This window comes from Mesocricetus auratus, unplaced genomic scaffold (genome assembly GCF_017639785.1).
Source record: "Mesocricetus auratus isolate SY011 unplaced genomic scaffold, BCM_Maur_2.0 Super-Scaffold_100004, whole genome shotgun sequence".
Taxonomy (NCBI): domain Eukaryota; kingdom Metazoa; phylum Chordata; class Mammalia; order Rodentia; family Cricetidae; genus Mesocricetus; species Mesocricetus auratus.
Genome location: NW_024429189.1, coordinates 21,615,436 through 21,633,345, shown reverse-complemented (window position 1 = coordinate 21,633,345; position 17,910 = coordinate 21,615,436). Strand labels below are relative to the sequence as shown.

The 17,910-nt window shown below is 42.1% G+C and overlaps 1 protein-coding gene across 2 annotated transcripts in view; it reads left to right on the top strand.

Moving 5' to 3' along the window:
- The window catches only part of Neb (nebulin), a 237,063-nt gene that overhangs the window by 83,660 nt on the left and 135,493 nt on the right, over positions 1 to 17,910 (top strand). For both annotated transcript variants that reach the window (XM_040745341.1, XM_040745340.1), the window contains 12 exons: positions 1,757 to 1,954; positions 4,425 to 4,532; positions 6,352 to 6,450; positions 7,304 to 7,408; positions 7,489 to 7,596; positions 9,007 to 9,318; positions 9,418 to 9,624; positions 10,894 to 10,998; positions 11,698 to 11,805; positions 13,626 to 13,937; positions 14,867 to 15,073; positions 16,508 to 16,612. In XM_040745341.1, the coding sequence (XP_040601275.1) occupies positions 1,757 to 1,954; positions 4,425 to 4,532; positions 6,352 to 6,450; positions 7,304 to 7,408; positions 7,489 to 7,596; positions 9,007 to 9,318; positions 9,418 to 9,624; positions 10,894 to 10,998; positions 11,698 to 11,805; positions 13,626 to 13,937; positions 14,867 to 15,073; positions 16,508 to 16,612 (1,974 nt within the window). The remainder of the gene's footprint in view (positions 1 to 1,756; positions 1,955 to 4,424; positions 4,533 to 6,351; positions 6,451 to 7,303; positions 7,409 to 7,488; positions 7,597 to 9,006; positions 9,319 to 9,417; positions 9,625 to 10,893; positions 10,999 to 11,697; positions 11,806 to 13,625; positions 13,938 to 14,866; positions 15,074 to 16,507; positions 16,613 to 17,910) is intronic.

Genomic DNA, 17,910 nt, shown 5'->3' with positions numbered 1-17,910 from the left:
GTTTCCCTAAAGGTCATTCATGGGTCGTTTGTCCTTGTTTTAATTTAAATTAGCAACAAGCTTGCTTCACATGTCAATCCCAGCTCCCTCTCCCTCCTCTCCTCCCCCGCCCACCCCATTTGTCCTTTTCTAGTTATGATTTTAACTATAGAAAGGCAATCTTCTGCTCTTGCCAATTACAGTACATACTGCTTAGAGGATATTTTAGGAGTGGCTACAGTGTTCAGCATAGCTTTCAAACACTGGTTTCCATGGTGAAGAAGGATGATGTGTGCACACCATGATTTGTGTGTGCTTTATCATTTTTGTGAGCATTGCACAGTGCCCATGCACAGGCCTCTGCCCTTCAACCATTCTGAATGCCTTCTCGGATTCAGACTCTACAACTAACCCTGCACTGATACCACAGAAACCTATGGCACTCTTTGATTGCTTGTTTTCATCCTGTCCTTGAAAGCATGAGATCGCTAGGCACAAAATAAACCGATGAACTCTTACCAATTGACTGATGTTGGCAACTGAAAGACGACATCAGTGAGCCGTTCTCACACAAGGTCTAGGCTAATGCTAGCTAATGCTAAGCTATATAGAGCAAGGAGACTTTTTTTCAAGCCATTTGCATCTCTCATGACTTTTTTAACTGGATTTTTTTTTTAGGTTCGAGTATTTGTCCATGCCCATGCCCATCATGGCATTTTCCCACACATGACTTGTGTCATTAGACTTCATTCTCCTTAAGTCAGTCACTTCAGCACTGCCTTCCTTCACAGTCATCCACCCTTTGTAGTTTGCGATCTAGACAGCAACACATGTATAAACACACTCACACACATATATACACAAGTCTAAATCTAGGCACCATAGAAGACCAAATATGGAGTCTGCCTTGCTTCACTCCACAGTGATTTCCATTTTTTTCTTCAAATGTCCTAATTTCATCTTTATCTATGGCTACATAAAATTCCATTGTCTAGAGGAACCACATTTTATGTATCTGTTTGTCAACTGATGGACAGCTCGGGCGGTTGCCCTTCCTGGCTGTTGTGAATAATTCAACAATAAATACAAATGCACAAGAATTTCTGTGGTGTGTTTTGACAGTGTTTTATAGACACTGATATGTGTCAGCCGCTGAGACATAAACACAAGTGTCTAAACAGCTCAGCAAATCACCTTTTCCCTCCTTTCCAACTGCTGTTGCAGTGCTGCCCTTGATCCTTTCCTACAGAACAGGCCTTAAATATGCACTCGCATGTCACAGTAAGTTTCCAAGTTTTCCACTCATCACTCAGGGATTGGGCTTTATAACTGATAAACTCTTTCCCTGAAAATAACAACCCACAAAGTATTCGAAGGCAGATAAAGTTCCCTAAGCTGACCTATAGCTGTTGTTTAGCTGAAAAGCTTTGGAAACTGGTGTGGTAGCTCATGCTTGTAATCCCAGCACTCAGGAGGCTGAGGCAGAAGGACTGCCATGAGTTCATTTTCAGCCTGGGCTGCATAGATAGTACCAGGTCAACCAGAGCCATACAAACAAGACCATGTCTAAAAAAATCAGAAGATAAAAGTAAAATAAATGTGGGAAGATCTGTCTATGTATGATTTCTCTAGAGGAATTTGATGATATAACTCATAGGCACAAATTTGGGATAAAATGATTACTTGAATGTTTGCACCTGTTTCTCTACAGTATATTTATTCTGCTTTTCTGTGAATTCATTAAGGATGAGTGGGACTAAATGCTCTCTTCTTACAGCGTGAATACCGCAAAGACTATGAGAAGTCAAAAACAATCTACACTGCCCCTCTTGATATGCTCCAAGTCACCCAAGCTAAGAAATCTCAGGAGATTGCCAGCGATGTGGACTATAAACACATCTTGCACAACTACAGCTACCCACCCGACAGCATCAACGTGGACCTCGCCAAGAAGGCTTACGCACTGCAGAGTGATGTGAGTAGCAGCCTTTTCTTTCCGTCTTTGGAAGGTGAGATGGGGCAGGATCTCAAGTCTGCTCATTAGTCCTCTCTAAAGCATCTCCCTGTCTGGAGGCACTGGGAATTGGCCCCTGTGGTTGTTAGGAGCGTATATCCTCAGGATAAGACACCTGGGTCTGGCGTGTGTTGTTACTATTTCCTTCTGGAAAAGTTAGCAACCTTGCTTAGCTGAGAGTCCTCAGCTGTTAAGCTGAACTAAAACAAAAGTTGTTTTGAGTATTTAAATATGTGCCAAGGGCTAGCGAGATGGCTCAGAAGGTAAAAAAAAAAATGCTCTATTAAGCAATTAATTCGCCATTCTCTCCTCTTCTGGCCCTCCAAAACTACCTGTTGCTGTAAGTTTGGCTATTGTAGACACCTCACATGTGTGGAATTATACAAAATTTGTCTTCAGATACTAATTGATTTCACTTAGAATAATGCTCTCAAAGTTTACCCTTGTTATAGTTCTTTCAGAGCTTTCTTCTTTTTTAAAGCTGAGTAATATTCCTTTATAAATGTATGCCATGTCTTGTGTATCCATTCTTCTGTGGGTAATTGCTCCCACCTTTTTGCTACTGTGAATTATTTATATGACCGTGAGTAATAACATTGTCTTTCCAACAGCTGATTTCAGTTCTTTTGCGTATAGATATTAGACCATATGACAGTCTTACTTTAGTTTTCTGGGAAACTATTTTTCCAATGACTGAATAATTTACACCCCTACTGTCATGGAAATTTTAACCAGCACAGGAGAGACAGCAAGCAGTCGGAGAGACAGGGAAACTCAGTCTGGTTTCACCCAGGAACAAACCCAAGCTCATACTTTGTAAAGTTCGGCTTTTATAGGTCAGCTCATAGTGTGACATCTAAGGCTTGTCTCTGTGTCCCATGTTCACCAGAGGTAATTTCCGTCTCAGTTAGACATGTCTGTGGGAACAAACATTAGCAGGTAGAAACAGAAACACCCAGGTGCTTGCAGATAGCAAATAAAGCATTCCTTCCTTGATGAACCTTGATAGCTGCCAGAATCATTCCTTAAGGCAGTTAATGTGAATGTTTGCCTTCCCAAGACAAGAGGAGGGGGCTTTAATTTGAGAGCAGGATGAACTCAGCACACAAGTAAAACTGCAACTCACTCTGTTTTCTAAGCAATCCTACAGTTTCCAGGCAGAAGTTTCTATTAGACTATCAAAATACAGAGTAATAGTTTGATTTTATTAGGTACATATTTAAAGGTTTTATATATATACACATATACACACACACACATATATATATATATTACTCATTTCCACTGCCAATGACAGTTCTACTTATATGTATGATCTTATTTTTTATTTAATTTTTCTATGTGTCTTCAACACAACTCTAATAGAAGCTCCTCAGAGGCAAGGTTCATTTCTTGATTTTTTTTTCTACTCCGTTTTTTAAAATCCATTCTAAAGAACAAAAAAACTTAAGTTTGTTTCTAGAAATAAATTTCAGGTCAGATGACTAGAAGAGCTTGCTATCTTAATGTCATCTGGTGATTGTGCCCACATAAGATCAGTTCAAAAAATTTAATGGCCGCTAACAGGTCATTTAAATTGTTTTTTCTTTAGCAAAGGTATATGACCTTGTGTTTAGAAGTTCAATGTAGACAAAAAAAAACAGCTTGTTATCTTGAAAGAACACTCCCAATTAATTTCTGCACTCAGCCATTCCACTGTTCAATTTACAGGGAGTCAAACCTGCAATGAGGATGTTATCAAGGTAACATAGATAAAATTTTAGTTAATCAAATCATAATAAAAGGTCAATTTATTAAATATGTAAAACACTTCCCTGAACACACACACACACACACACACATTAGTGCATACCCACATGAACATACATAAGAAAAAAAAAGATCAGTCCCAAATAATAACTATCTCCTTAAACAAATTAACAAGAAGAGCTACTTCCAAGTGTTTTGTTGACTAATGCAGAAACCCTTCTAAGATGGTCACTATACATGAAGGATAATGTGTGCCAAGGTTTGACAAATAACTACCACCAAACCTTCTTAGAAAAATGACCAAGAGTATCTACCTTCAATGGGACCATCAGTTAACACCTAATTTGGCCACAGAGAGACAATACTTAGAATTCCAGAGTGCAAACCTCTACAGCCAATGATCCTAATGTAGCCATTCCATTTATTCTTTGAAATACAGCCTGGAACTGAGCAGTTTCTGGGTTAGTATCAGAATTCTACACATTTCCATTCAGTTAAACATAAGGATGAAATGGAGGACATGGAAACTAGAAAACAATACTCCAAGTGTTCCAAGCTATCACCCAAGAAATGTGTGTGTGTGAAGAAACACACTTGCTCAACCATTTTTCAAACCCTGAGTAAAATGTCTGAGGTTGGTGTACCAACAATGAAGAAGAATGTGACTCCTCTTTCGTTGTAGGTGGAGTACAAAGCTGACTACAACAGCTGGATGAAGGGCTGTGGCTGGGTACCCTTCGGGTCCTTGGAGATGGAAAAGGCAAAGCGAGCCTCGGACATTCTTAATGAGGTATGTGCTAGAGGGGACCGAGTGCTGCTAAAGTGCAGAGCCCCAAGAATCACTCTTTCAGCTTCACTTTCTGATCACTGCCGCTGAAAACGATCTTTAAAGCACAGAGAATTCAGAAATATATTCATACCCTGAACTATTCGTGTAAAACATTCAAATATAGCTGAACAACTTTATTCACATAATGTAAAATTGACTGGCTTTAAACATAGCTCATGCAATTTTGTACTCACTGCCACCAGGATATTTTTTCCACTTTTGTTTTTAAGACAGGTTCTTACTCTGTAACCCAGACTGGCCTAGAATTCATTGTCACCCAGGTTGGCCTTGAATTTATGGTGGTAATCTCGCCTCTGAGTATGGGGATTCCAGGCATGAAACCCAACTCACCTCATAAATTAATTTTAAAGTGCTACCCATATTCCATGAGGTTTCCTCAAGAGCCCCAGCCTGTCTTCAACCCTAGGCCATTATTAAGTGCTTATGATTTCTGTGGTTTTACCTTTTATAAAAGTTTCTTTGAGATCTAGCTTCTTTCGATACTTTTACCTATGCCTAAGATTCACTCCTTTTATTTTTTTTAATTGCATGGTCTTCCCTTGCAAAGATACATCACATATTAATGGTTTCTTGACCTGCTGGTTGACATATGGCTTGTTTCTAGCCTGGGGTAATTCTGAATAATGGAGCTGTCAAAGGTTCTGCTCTAAAAATGGTGCCCTCGATGTCTTGATGGCTCTGGAGTAGTGCACAAATTGCCACTCAGTCTTAGGGAAAAGGTAGTGGTTGTCCTGAGATTCTTATAGCCACAGTATCTGTCCCTTCTCCATCAACAGCTGAAAATACACTCTTGTCACATGACTGCATCACCAAGGGAAGGGTATGAAGGTCAGTGGTGCAAAGTGAGGCTTGTCGACCATGCTCAAGCTGGAAGTCTTCTAGTTTCTGTGTGCTTTTGCTTGGTTTTGGTGAAAGCAGTTTTGCCTTCTAAAGGTCTTTCAGAAAATCTCTTCCTCTGTTGGTAGTTTTCAGAAGTTTGGAGTTGAAGAAGCAGTGTTACAATATATGTAAAAGTGGAGTGTACGGTATGCCCAAGGATGGAGACTGAGCAAATCAGTAGAGAAGACAGGCATAAAAATAGTGACAAGTCGTCAGTTTCCCCACTGGGCCTCCTTCCCAAAGTCCCTCTTTCTTTTTTCTTCCATACTTCAATGGCGAACATAAAAGAAGTCACAATAAGACTGCAAAGTAGACGTGTTCTCTGACTAATTAATCATTGGCTATGGCTCTACATTAGCAATTTGTCCCTCAACCAGAACACTTCTTTCCTCCAGTTGTTGATGAGGTTGTTAGGGTCAAGTAAAGTCACTCTAGTACTCAGGAGGCAGAAGCAAGAGGGTCAGGAGTTCAAGACCATCCTTAGATATTCACTGATAAGAACTGTTTTTAAAAATATAAACAGAAAGGACAGCCCACATATTCTTGCCTGCTTTTCTGCCAACCCCTCACAGACCACTGTGGTGTTTTGGGCTCAGCATAACAGTAAAGCCTTCTTTCATGCCATAAGCAAAGAACTGTAGAGTGCAAACATGCTTCCGGGGAGCTATGCCTCTCTCCTGCACAGACTTCTCATGCTGACACCCATTTTAAAACATTCAGTTCTGTATTATGCTCATCCCTCATCCAAGGTGATCAGGACTCTAGTATTTTAAAATTGAGAAAGCCACTCTGTGTCTTCCCAAAGTAAATCTCCAGGATTTTCAATACAGGGCCCATAGTGAAAACTAATTATTAATCTATTTTTTTTTGCTTCTCCAAGAAAAAATACCGCCAACATCCAGATACGCTCAAGTTTACCTCAATTGAAGATGCTCCCATTACAGTGCAGTCAAAAATTAACCAGGCCCAGAGGAGTGATGTAAGTGTCCATCCTGTGTGTGTCTTTGTAAATGTTTACTAACATGAAAGTGCCTGCCCTCAAATGCACTAGTCACCTGGAGCTGTTTCACCATCTGAAGAGCCTCTTATGAGCAGCTGTAAATTCCTGATGGCCAATGATGCCATGCACACCTAATCATATCTTTAGGGCATTACATATACAATACCAGTGGTGAGGGGAATGGTGAGGGGATTCTTTTCATGACAGTTGTAAAATATCTCTAGGAAGACCAGAAAGAAAGAATATAGCTGCTGTGTCACATGGAGATTGTGTCTTAAGTCAGGGTTAGGAGGAAATACATGTAATCAAAACCACCTGTGAGCCCCTTTAGACTCCCATAAAATCTAAAATAGATTATTGATGTGTTCTGCCCTGCTAGCCTGCTCTGGCTTCAAGAAGTGCCTGCAGGTTAGCATTTCTACCAGATTGCCTGCCTGGGTTTGAGGTCTTCTAAGGACCCTCTACCTAGAGCCAGAGATCCCCTTGCTCAAAAAGCTTTCCTGACAGTGAGCATGCAATGAGACAGCGCTCTGTGCCATACATTTTTGCAGATACATGTAGGGACAGTACAAAGAGTGTCCTTTTTTTTTTTTTTAAACAAGACAGGGTCTCTCTGTATTGTTTTGGAGGCTGTCGGTCCAGCCTGGCCTGGAACTCACAGACATCCGCCTGCCTCTGCCTCCTGAGTGCTGGGATTAAAGGCGTGCGCCACCACAGCCCGGCAAGAGTGTCCTTCTTAACATCACCTTGTGACATACAAGCTACTCTGAAATTATTTCCTAGTGCCGTTAACTGTCTCTCCATCCTTTGCACACGGTTTCCCCTTTCCTAGATCGCTTACAAAGCCAAAGGGGAGGAAGCTCTGCACAAGTACAGCCTGCCAGCAGACCTGCCGCAGTTCATCCAGGCTAAAGTGAATGCCTACAACATCAGTGAGGTACACACATCCCTGCCCGGCACGTTCTGCCTTTACTAACACGGCCTTGCAGCCCTCCTCAAGGGGTGTTTCTCTTACAGAATATGTACAAAGCTGACTTGAAAGACTTAAGCAAGAAAGGATATGACCTGAGAATCGATGCGATTCCCATCAAAGCTGCCAAAGCTGCCCGGCAGGCTGCGAGCGATGTAAGTCCAGCCATGGTCGTGTGTGACATGGAACCTAACAGGACTCCCAGAAGTATGGTGTCACTGATTGGAAACAATTCTGTACAGAAAGTACCTAAGCAGACCTTAGTATTCTTGGAGGTCAGAATTGGTATAACTGTCCTGTCCTGAGTTACCAGAAAGACTTCAAATCAATGTGCAGATTTCTGCATAAAGTCACATTACTTAGATAAGAAACCAAGAAGAAATTCAAGTTATAATAGATTCTGGATGGAATAATTTTATCTCTAGTCCTTTATTAATGTATGTGATTTCCTCTTTCCCTCTCTTCTCTTTTCATGTGTTACATCTATTTTTCTAGAAATTCAAGTACAACTTCTGGTTGAAGAGAAGTTTTCATTACACTACTATAATGACATTGCAGCTTTTTAAAAAAACAGACCACAAAAACCAGATGTCTTTGTACTGAGAAACCCTCCCACCTGAAATTTCTCACTGACCTCCTTTCTCCTGGGTGAATCCTCCAACCACCCCATGCCCCATGTGTCCCAGAGCTCTCTCCTATCTGCTCTGGGTTTCCCAGAATCCTCATCAGGTATCCCCAAGAATGCCCATTCCCATCTATTTGTAATTCAGAGCCAAATGCTGTTCGCCATGACTGGTTCTGAATTTCCTTTGAAATAATTAAGGGCTCGGAAAACATGCCTTTTAGTTAAGAGTCTTTAGTTGTCAAATCTTCAGTTGTTCCAGGGCCCTGGCAGCAGAGCGTAATTGGTAAAGAATGGGAAATGCTTTTTTTTTTATGATGTATACCAGTGTCTATGGGGGAAGGAACAGTGTGGAGAATTAGTTTGTCATTGATATGAATTATAATTCATATCAGTATGTCACTGATTATGACTCATATCAGTAATAAACTAAACCCCAACCTCTTTTGGGTTAGGCAGAAGTAGCTATAAGTCCTCAAGAGGCTCCTAAGTGATGTCTTATTTAACTGTACTACATAGAAGTTGACCCTTCGTATCCTCAGATTTCATATCCACAGATACCTAACTGGGCTGAAAAGAGTTTTTAAATTGAATCTGTGCCAAACACTTAGAGGCTTTTTTTTCTTGTCATTAGCTTCAAAATGACATGAAACCATTTATGTAGCATTTATACTTAACCAGATATTATAAATTATCTAGAGATGATTTGAAGTATACATGAGAGCATGTGCATAGATTATATGCAAGTACCATGGTTCAAACAAGGGACTCGAGTATGGGTGGGACTTTGTGTTTGCAGGGGGTTGGGGAATCCTGGAACCAATACCCTTGTTATGGGCATAAAGAAATGTCTAGGGAGCTCAAAAGTTTCCAATTATGACCTCACTGTTCAGTGTCTTCAAAACTACATTTCAAAATCTGCCCACCTTCATATTCCCAACAGATTCATTACAAAAAAGATTATGAAAAAGCTAAAGGGAAATTGGTTGGATTCCAAAGTCTCCAAGATGATCCTAAACTGGTTCACTACATGAACGTGGCCAAGATACAGTCAGACCGGGAGTATAAAAAAGACTACGAAAAGACAAAGACCAAGTACAATACCCCTCACGATACATTCGATGTCGTGGCGGCTAAGAAGGCACAGGATGTGATCAGCAATGCCAACTACAAGCACTCTCTCCACCACTACACCTACCTTCCGGACGCCATGGACCTGGAGCTGTCCAAGAACATGATGCACATACAGAGCGATGTAAGTGTGCGCGTGCGCGGTGGCTCCCGGGGCACCATCCCCTCAGTTCCCAGAACGGGCCTGGCTCTCATCCTCTTCCCCTACCCCCACACACTGTAGAATGCCTACAAGGAAGACTATAACACCTGGATGAAGGGCATTGGCTGGATCCCGATTGGCAGTCTTGACCAAGAGAAAGTTAAAAAGGCAGGTGACGCCCTGAGTGAAAAGAAGTACAGGCAACACCCAGACACGCTCAAGTTCACCAGCATCGTGGACTCCCCAGTGATGGTGCAAGCCAAACAGAACACACAGCAAGTCAGTGATGTGAGTAGAGCAGGAGAGGCGTGGTGTGTGTGTGTGTTGGGGGAGGGGTGCTTTTTAAGGGGTAAGTTGCCTACTCAATGTGTTTACTCTTAACGCCAGTGTCTTTTCATTTTCAATTAAGCATTCTGTGCGTTCAGTGTTATAACTGTGGGGGCTGGGGAGACGGCGCAATGTTTAAGAGCAATAACTGCTCTTGCAGCAGACCCTGGTTTCGTTCCCAGCACCCACATGGTGGCTCACAACTACCCACAACTCCAATGTCCACTTCTGACCGCCCACATGCCTGTGGTGCACAACCATACATGTAAACAAAACACTTACTTACATAAAGCAAAGAGATTCTAAATTGTTAAGTAAGTAAAAAAAGAAAGGGGAGTCAAGACCATGATGGGGAAACCACAGAGACAGCTGACCCGAGCTAGTGGGAGCTCAGGGACTATGGACTGACATCTGGGAAGCCTGCATGGGGCCAAACCAGACCCTCTGAATGTGGGTGACAGTTATGTGATTTGATCTGCTAGGGGGCTCCTGGCAGTGGCACCAGGACCTATCCCAGGGGCATGAACTGACTTTTTGGGGCCCATTTCCTATGGTGGGATATCTTGCTCAGCCTTGATGCAGCAGGGAGGGGCTTGGTCCTGCCTCAACTTGGTATGCCAGACTTTGTTGACTCCCCCAGGGAGGCCTTAGCTGCTATGAGGAGTGAATGGGGGGGAGGGGAGGTGGTGGGAGGAGGAGGAAGGGGAGAGAGGGGGAACTAGGGTTGGTATATAAAATGAAAAATATTTTTAAATAAAAAATTCAATTTCGCTTAGGCATTTTTTTTATTCCCCAGGCACTAACTTTTGAAAACTGTCCTTTATTAAAATCTTCCTTTTCAACTGCTAGTAAAAGACTGTCTTATTAGATTCATTTTAAAATATTCTATTTACTATCCATTCATGGACATAAGGTGTTTAGAACCAACCTACACCTCCCAATTCCTTTCCTCCAATTCCTTCCCTGTTGCCCCCACCCCTTATTAGATATGTTTGACTGGTACAAACAGTTTTATTCCAGGGCAGGTGTGGTTGGCACACGCCTTTCATCCCAGAACCTGAGAGTCTGAAGATTTAGGCCAGCCTAGGCTACATGGTAAGATCCACACAGGAAAAAGGAAGAGTCAGAAGGGGGATGCTCTACGAAGAGCAACTCCTCGCATGCGTAGTGAATGGCTTTCCTGTCAGCCTGGTGGGGAAGGCATTTTATTTTCGTGTCTGTGTATTGCAGATCTTATACAAAGCTAAGGGAGAAGATGTAAAGCATAAGTACACTTTGAATCCTGACCTCCCACAGTTTCTCCAGGCCAAGTGCAACGCTTACAACATAAGCGACGTAAGTAGGGTGGGGTCTCTGGTGGGGTGTGAAAACTTGATGTGGCAATAAAATCTTGGGAAGCATCTGGATGATTATTTGATTATTTAAATCATCTTCCCACTCTTAGTCCCTAGCCAGGCACATCTCAGGGTGGTGGCCTCTTGACTCAAGTTGGCTCTTGGTAAGGAAGGACCCCTTCATGGGGTGTAGCATGCTTCCCTACATAGAATACAGTGCATATTCTCCTGAAACTTCTACTTTGTTTTCAGGTTGGTGTACGGGAGAGGAATTACAATCCTCCAGGAGAAAAATGAAAATTAATGAGATCCTTTTATTCTTTAATTTTGAAAAAATATTTTTTACAATAGCCTTAAAATTTGTAAAGCTGGCTGCCTGGCCATTATTCACAAGACTGGACAGCTTCGTTTTCTCTTAAGGGTCCCCCTCGTGGACCAGAGTCCCCATAGCCTTTATCCTTCCTTTATCAACTCTAGTTTTCCAACATCCCTCTTCTGTATGTGCCAAGGCCAGATTAATCAGTGAGAGACCTGTGATTTCATGCTAGATACGAAGTATGGCCCTTTTCTGATGTGGCTTCTTGGTGGGAGACCTAATTCCTTAGCTTACACATGCAAGAGAACTGTCGAACTCAGCCGCGGAGGGTTCCTGGGCTGATTGGGTAATAGTGCACTGACTCCCTTTGCTTTTCTACCCCAGGTCTGTTACAAACGGGACTGGCATGACTTAATAGCCAAAGGCAACAATGTCCTGGCTGATGCAATTCCCATCACAGCGGCCAAGTCGTCCAGAAACATTGCCAGTGATGTGAGTAAAAGTTTTAGATGACTGCCTTTTCCAAAAGTAATCGGATACATGCTTGCTCGGGTATTCATATACAATTAATGATGTTCAAACTGCCCACAAAGTAGTGTTTCGCAAACTTGCCACCGTTTCAACATGGTTGAGATTTTTTTTTTCAGATGACTCTACTCAGTAGCAATGTCACAAGTCTGGCAGGGCTTTCTCCCCTGACTCATGATGAAAATCACCTTTGCCGACACATTTCCCTGACAGCTCACATTTATTTTCAGCGAGAACATGAAACGAATGACAGTAACAGTTAAATTCAGATGACAGCCTGCATTACAAATGCATTAAAAAGAATGGAGAATGTTACGTACTTACAGATATTCCATAAGCCAAGTAGGACCCCCTGCCTCTTTTAGGATATAATGGTAATCATTCCAGTCAATTGATGCCATTTCATCTAAGTCTTAGTTAGATTTTTATTGCTGGTGGGAAAAGACACCATGACCAAGCAACTCTTATGAAGAAGACATTTATTCGGGATGACTCGCTTACAGTTTCAGAGGCTCAGTCCATTCTCATCATGGCAGGGAGTATGGCACTCCAGCAGGCATGGTGCTAGAGAAATAGCTGAGAGTCCTAAATCTTGCAGGCAAAGGGAGTTGACTGAACAGTCACACTGAGGGAAGCTTGAGCAAGAGACCTAAAGGCCTGCCCCAACTGTGACACACTTCTTCCAACAAGGCCACACCTCCTAATAATGCCCTTCTTCTTTCAAACCACAATCTATGATAACACATACACACACACACACTTCTCATCGTTAAAAATATGTTTATGCATTCACATTTTGTAGGGTTCACTGTCATGCTCTGTTCCCAGGGATACAATCTTGACTTGAGAAAAGAGAAGAAACCATACAGTCCACCTAGGAAAGAGGGGTATAAAGTCATTGCAGCTTTCCTTGCAGGGAGGCACTGAAAATGCCTTCCTCAGAGCTTTGCACACAGTACACATCACTCTCAAATACAACTCGATCTAAGTTGAGAATGAAAGTCTGCAGTGTAACTCTGTCCCCCACACCCCCCACTAGCAGGTTCGCAGTGCTTTCTCTAACATGTAGAGTACTTCCTTGGTAACCCTTGCACCTGCTAAATCCTCGCTTATGGATTCCTGTTTGCATGCCAGTGCTCAGTGTTTGGATGGATTTGCCTTCTCTTGAATAAGTGTTGGGAGTGTGATGTGTTACAGGACATCTCATTCTGCATCTCAGTGATGGTCCCAGCAGTGAAAGATCTTGAGCCAATTTGCTTTGGGTTGGGCTTTCATTAATGAGAAAACCCCATAGCAGTTCCTGGTTTAGCTGAAGCTCCGTCACTCATTTGCAGTTACTTCGGTCTCCTGCCTGCCAATGGAGCAGGTGATGGAGGAACTGGGTGAAGGCCCAGCTGCTTGCATGGCTGATGTTCACATCCATGGGCAGAAGTCACAAAGGGGATTAGAAAAGGCCACATCCCCATGAAGCTAAAAAAACATTGGTCTTATATTTGGAAGGTGGTGTGTTCATATTCTGGTAGATTTTAAAGATAGTTCTGCATACAAATCATCTGTAGAAGTTAAGCAAAGGAGGCTGGGGAATTGTTGAATTGATCATGGGACTCCCTTGAAGTCCTAGCAGAGTTTAAAGGGTTTTTTTTTCTGGAAGAGGTGTGGTATGTGTTTCCTGGACGCTCATCTAGAAATTCATAATGTTCTGTTTACTTTTGTGTGTGGAAAAAAATTGTTGTACTGAATGTTCCCAGTCTTGTCACTTGGCTAACCAAGTTCTGTCTCCTCAGTATAAATACAAGGAAGCTTATGAGAAGTCAAAGGGGAAGCACGTTGGTTTCAGAAGCCTCCAGGATGACCCCAAGTTGGTCCATTATATGAATGTGGCAAAGTTGCAGTCAGACCGAGAATACAAGAAAAACTATGAGAACACCAAAACCAGTTACCATACCCCTGGGGATATGGTTAGCATCACTGCTGCAAAGATGGCCCAGGATGTGGCCACCAATGTCAACTACAAACAGCCATTACATCACTACACATACCTGCCTGACGCCTTGAGTCTGGAGCACACCAGGAATGCTAATCAAATTCAGAGTGATGTAAGTGTCTGTAACGCGACAGACCCAAAGGCATTTGTTCTTAAAGGATGATCACTTCAGCCCATCTTACTTGTCTTCAAAACACAATAATAAGATGCTTGAGAAATACACATTAGACTAAGCAACATTTGTTCAAACACTCCCAAAGCTGCATTTTTCCCCTGACTTTCCATGCTTAGATTGTGAGCATTGGCATCGTGTCTGTTAACTTATGGATGAAGATGGGATTGTGTTCTAATGACACGAGGCACTTTGCTTCTCAGCCAGAGATGCCCCCGTGGGCCTGCTTCAGTGGTGATAGCTGAAAGATGCAAAATTGAATTCCCAGTGCTTTCCGAATTCAAGAAAGTGTTTTATTCTTTTTTCAAACTCAGGGTCACACTGTCATCCATGTAAATCTATGTAATGAGTCATATCAAATGAATTAGGAAGGCTCTACTTGCAGTATGATTCATAGAGAGCGGCACAGGGAGCTGTTTAGCATTCAGGGCATTTCTTTCTGCAGATTTCTGTAAGGCTTGTCCTCTGTCAGGGGAAGAAATAGGATTCTGTTACTGAGCAGTCTGAAAATCTCTCTGCCCAGCTAAGGTCAGAAATAACCTGGGTGGACACTGTGGGTGAAACTCAAGCTTGCAAAATTTCTAGTGAAATTAAAAAGAAAGCCCGATTTTTTGTCAAAAGAGACAAAAAAAATTCACAACACCCATGGAAATGCATGACCTAGATTCCCTTATGCATTGTATAATGCACTCTAGCAGCAGACCTGCTTTTTCCTATTCCCAGTTCCTGGTAATAAGCTGAATGACAGACTAGACACAAGCACAGGGAAAATAATTGCTTTCATTTCTCTTGGGTACAATTGCAGCTCCCGGAAGCTCCGCTGACTATTCCCGAGGCTACCTTCTCATATGAGCTTACTCTTTTTGCAGAATGTGTACAAAGATGAGTATAACAGCTTCTTCAAGGGCATTGGGTGGATTCCCATCGGCTCTCTGGAGGTGGAGAAGGCCAAGAAGGCAGGCGATGCACTAAATGAGAGGAAGTACCGACAACACCCGGACACCATCAAGTTCACAAGTGTGCCGGACTCCATGGGCATGGTTTTGGCTCAGCAGAACACAAAGCAGCTAAGTGATGTAAGCGGTTTCCCTTAAGAGGTTTAGTCCATGAGTAAAGCCTGTCACCAAGCTCCTCCCCTATGATCCTTCACTTAGCAGGTGAGGATGCCTCTATGTGAACACATACACTCTTTCCAGAGGCTAAGATACAGATTCTACTTTGGAAACAATGTTGAACTTGAAGACGGAAGGGGAAACGGGTCTCTCCCATTTGCTGTATTTTCCCAACACAGTCTGTGCTATTCATAGGAACTGCACATTATATAGGAGATGAGTGTCCCTATTGTCATCTTCAACTTGGTCTGAACTGCAAAAGCTGTTGATTGCTCTGAGTTGCATAGTTCTCCCAGATACATAGAGGAAACGGCATAATGCCCTAGCCTCTTGCATAACAGCTCATTCTATGAGGTGCTCTTAAGGTGAAGCCTCTGGGGAAGAGAGCAGCATGTTATTGGTTGTCAGCGTTCCTGGGACCAAGTCCCTTTGCTTCCAGTCAGGGGCTAATTACTCTACCAGCTGCCTCACACCACACAGTGCTTTCAGCCCCCCACCCCATAAAGAAGCAAAATTTAAAACAAAGACTGTATTTGTTTTAGCCCCTTCTGGCTGTGTTTGCATTAGCTAGGAAAACAGTACTCACTGTACTGTCTGCTCCATCTGAATAAATCCCATCAGCGTAAACCTAGATACTCAAGCTAGAAATGTGGTGATCACTTTTGATGTAATCCCCTCCATACCCTCCCCATATCCTGTACCTCTGCCAAGCCTGTGCCCTAAATAGCCCGTTTGCTGCAGGATTTGTCTTTGATCTGCCACCTGGCAGAGTCCCTTGTCTCTCATGTGGCTGACTGCAATGACTTGGCCTTGCCTTCTGGGCTGTCCAACAAATGAGACCCATCCTCTTGTATTTAAACTCTCTTGCGGGATTACTCCTTGAAATTCAAATTCAGACTCATTAGCTTGGGTGAAGAGAGCTCTGCGCCATGGATTGTTCTCCCATGGATGTCAGGTTGCCCTGAGCCCCTCCATGTGGCTAGGCCCCTTCTTGCTTTGGGGCTCTAAATGCCGCTCTTCTGCCCAGAATGCTCCCATCTCTGCCTTCACGATTGTCCAGGTTTCTCTGGTATGGCTGTTGTAGTTTCAACAAATCTCAAATTTAGCTGTAGTTTATAGTTTGCACCTTTGTGCAAAAACATGTCTTCTCTTTGAAACCATAAACTCCATAAGAGGAGAGATCTGCCCTTTCCCCCCCACTTTAAACACAGAACCCACCACCCTACCTGGTGGGATAAAGACACAAATATACCTACCCCAGCTCCCTGCCTGTGATGGTGTCTGCAGTTGTCTTGTACACAGAAAAGGCCTGTGATAGCCTTCCCTTTTAAAGGCATGGCTACCTGATCAAGCTCATGCTGTGTCAGCTCATAGCACCGCATGCTTCTTTCTTTGCAGTTGAACTACAAGGTAGAGGGTGAGAAACTGAAGCATAAGTACACAATGGACCCTGAATTGCCTCAGTTTATCCAAGCCAAGGTTAACGCCATCAATATGAGTGATGTGAGTATCTGACCTGGTGTCAGCCTACCACTGCTATTGTGGACATCTCTTTCCCAATTTTGGGTAACTCTTGTACTAAGCCATTCTAAGAGAGAAAACCAATTGTAGACCGTTTGAGCACTCAGATGGACCCTTTATATAGACTGCAGCAGACTAGGGGTCACTATAAAGCTTTGCCTAATGTATATTCTTTCTAGTTGTGAGCTGTGACTCACTAGTAGATGGCAAAACCTCTTTAGAAAATGGTATCTCATTAAGAAAAACACAAAGTATGGACAAGACTAGAAAAAGCAGGTGCCATCTGCTACGTACAATTTTGTTTCAACTATTTATTAAAACTTAAGAAGAATTCAGTTTCCTTCTGTAATTCTTGGGACTTTTTAAAGAACTACTTTCGAGGTAGTCTGGGCATGTAATTGGTTACTATGCTTAAACCGACAACTGTGAAGACAGGAGTTATAGCATACGCCTGTAATGTTAGGAGCCTGGGACAGTGGTCATTGACATCGAAGCTGAAGAATAAAGAGTTTAAGTGCACCAAGGCAACATAATGGACCTCATTTCAAAACTACAATAAAACAAATGGGTCTAGCATATGAATTCTAATTGTAAAATGTAATTAAACCTGAAAAACTGTTTATTTTATATATATTTAGACAAGATCTCATTATGTAACCCTCACTAGCCTAGAATTCCCTATGTAGACCAAGATGGCCTGGAACTCATAGAGATCTTCCTGCCTCTGCCACCATGTCCAACACCTGCTCATGTCTTAATGATAACTAAACTGTCTTTTTTTTAATCGAGCTATTATTCTTAAAAATTAGCATTTTAAGTACTATTTTGCCTTCTAAATGTGCAGGGTTTTTTGATAATCATTTCTATGCTTTAGGCACTCTTAAATATTTCTCTTGTAGTACAACATGAAAAGCATTTAACAATGAAAGCTACAGGAGTGGTACTGTATCTGAACTTTAATATTTTGATAATGAATTTCTTTAACTTTGAAATGCTTTATTATGAAAAGTTGGTCACAAGTATGATATTCTTAAATGGTGATTGAAAATACAGAAATTGATGAAAATGTTTAGTTATCCAACATTCAAAGCATTCCTTTTCTGTTGCTTTGTCACACAAACATAGACATTTTGTCATTAGTTGAGACTTCACCACGTATTGCTTACTGGTTTTGAGTTTTTATTGAATTGTATTTTTGTTTTGTTTTGTATTTTTCCAAAACAAGGTCTCCCTGTATAATATGGGCAGACCTCAAACCCATAATCACTCCATTCTGCCTC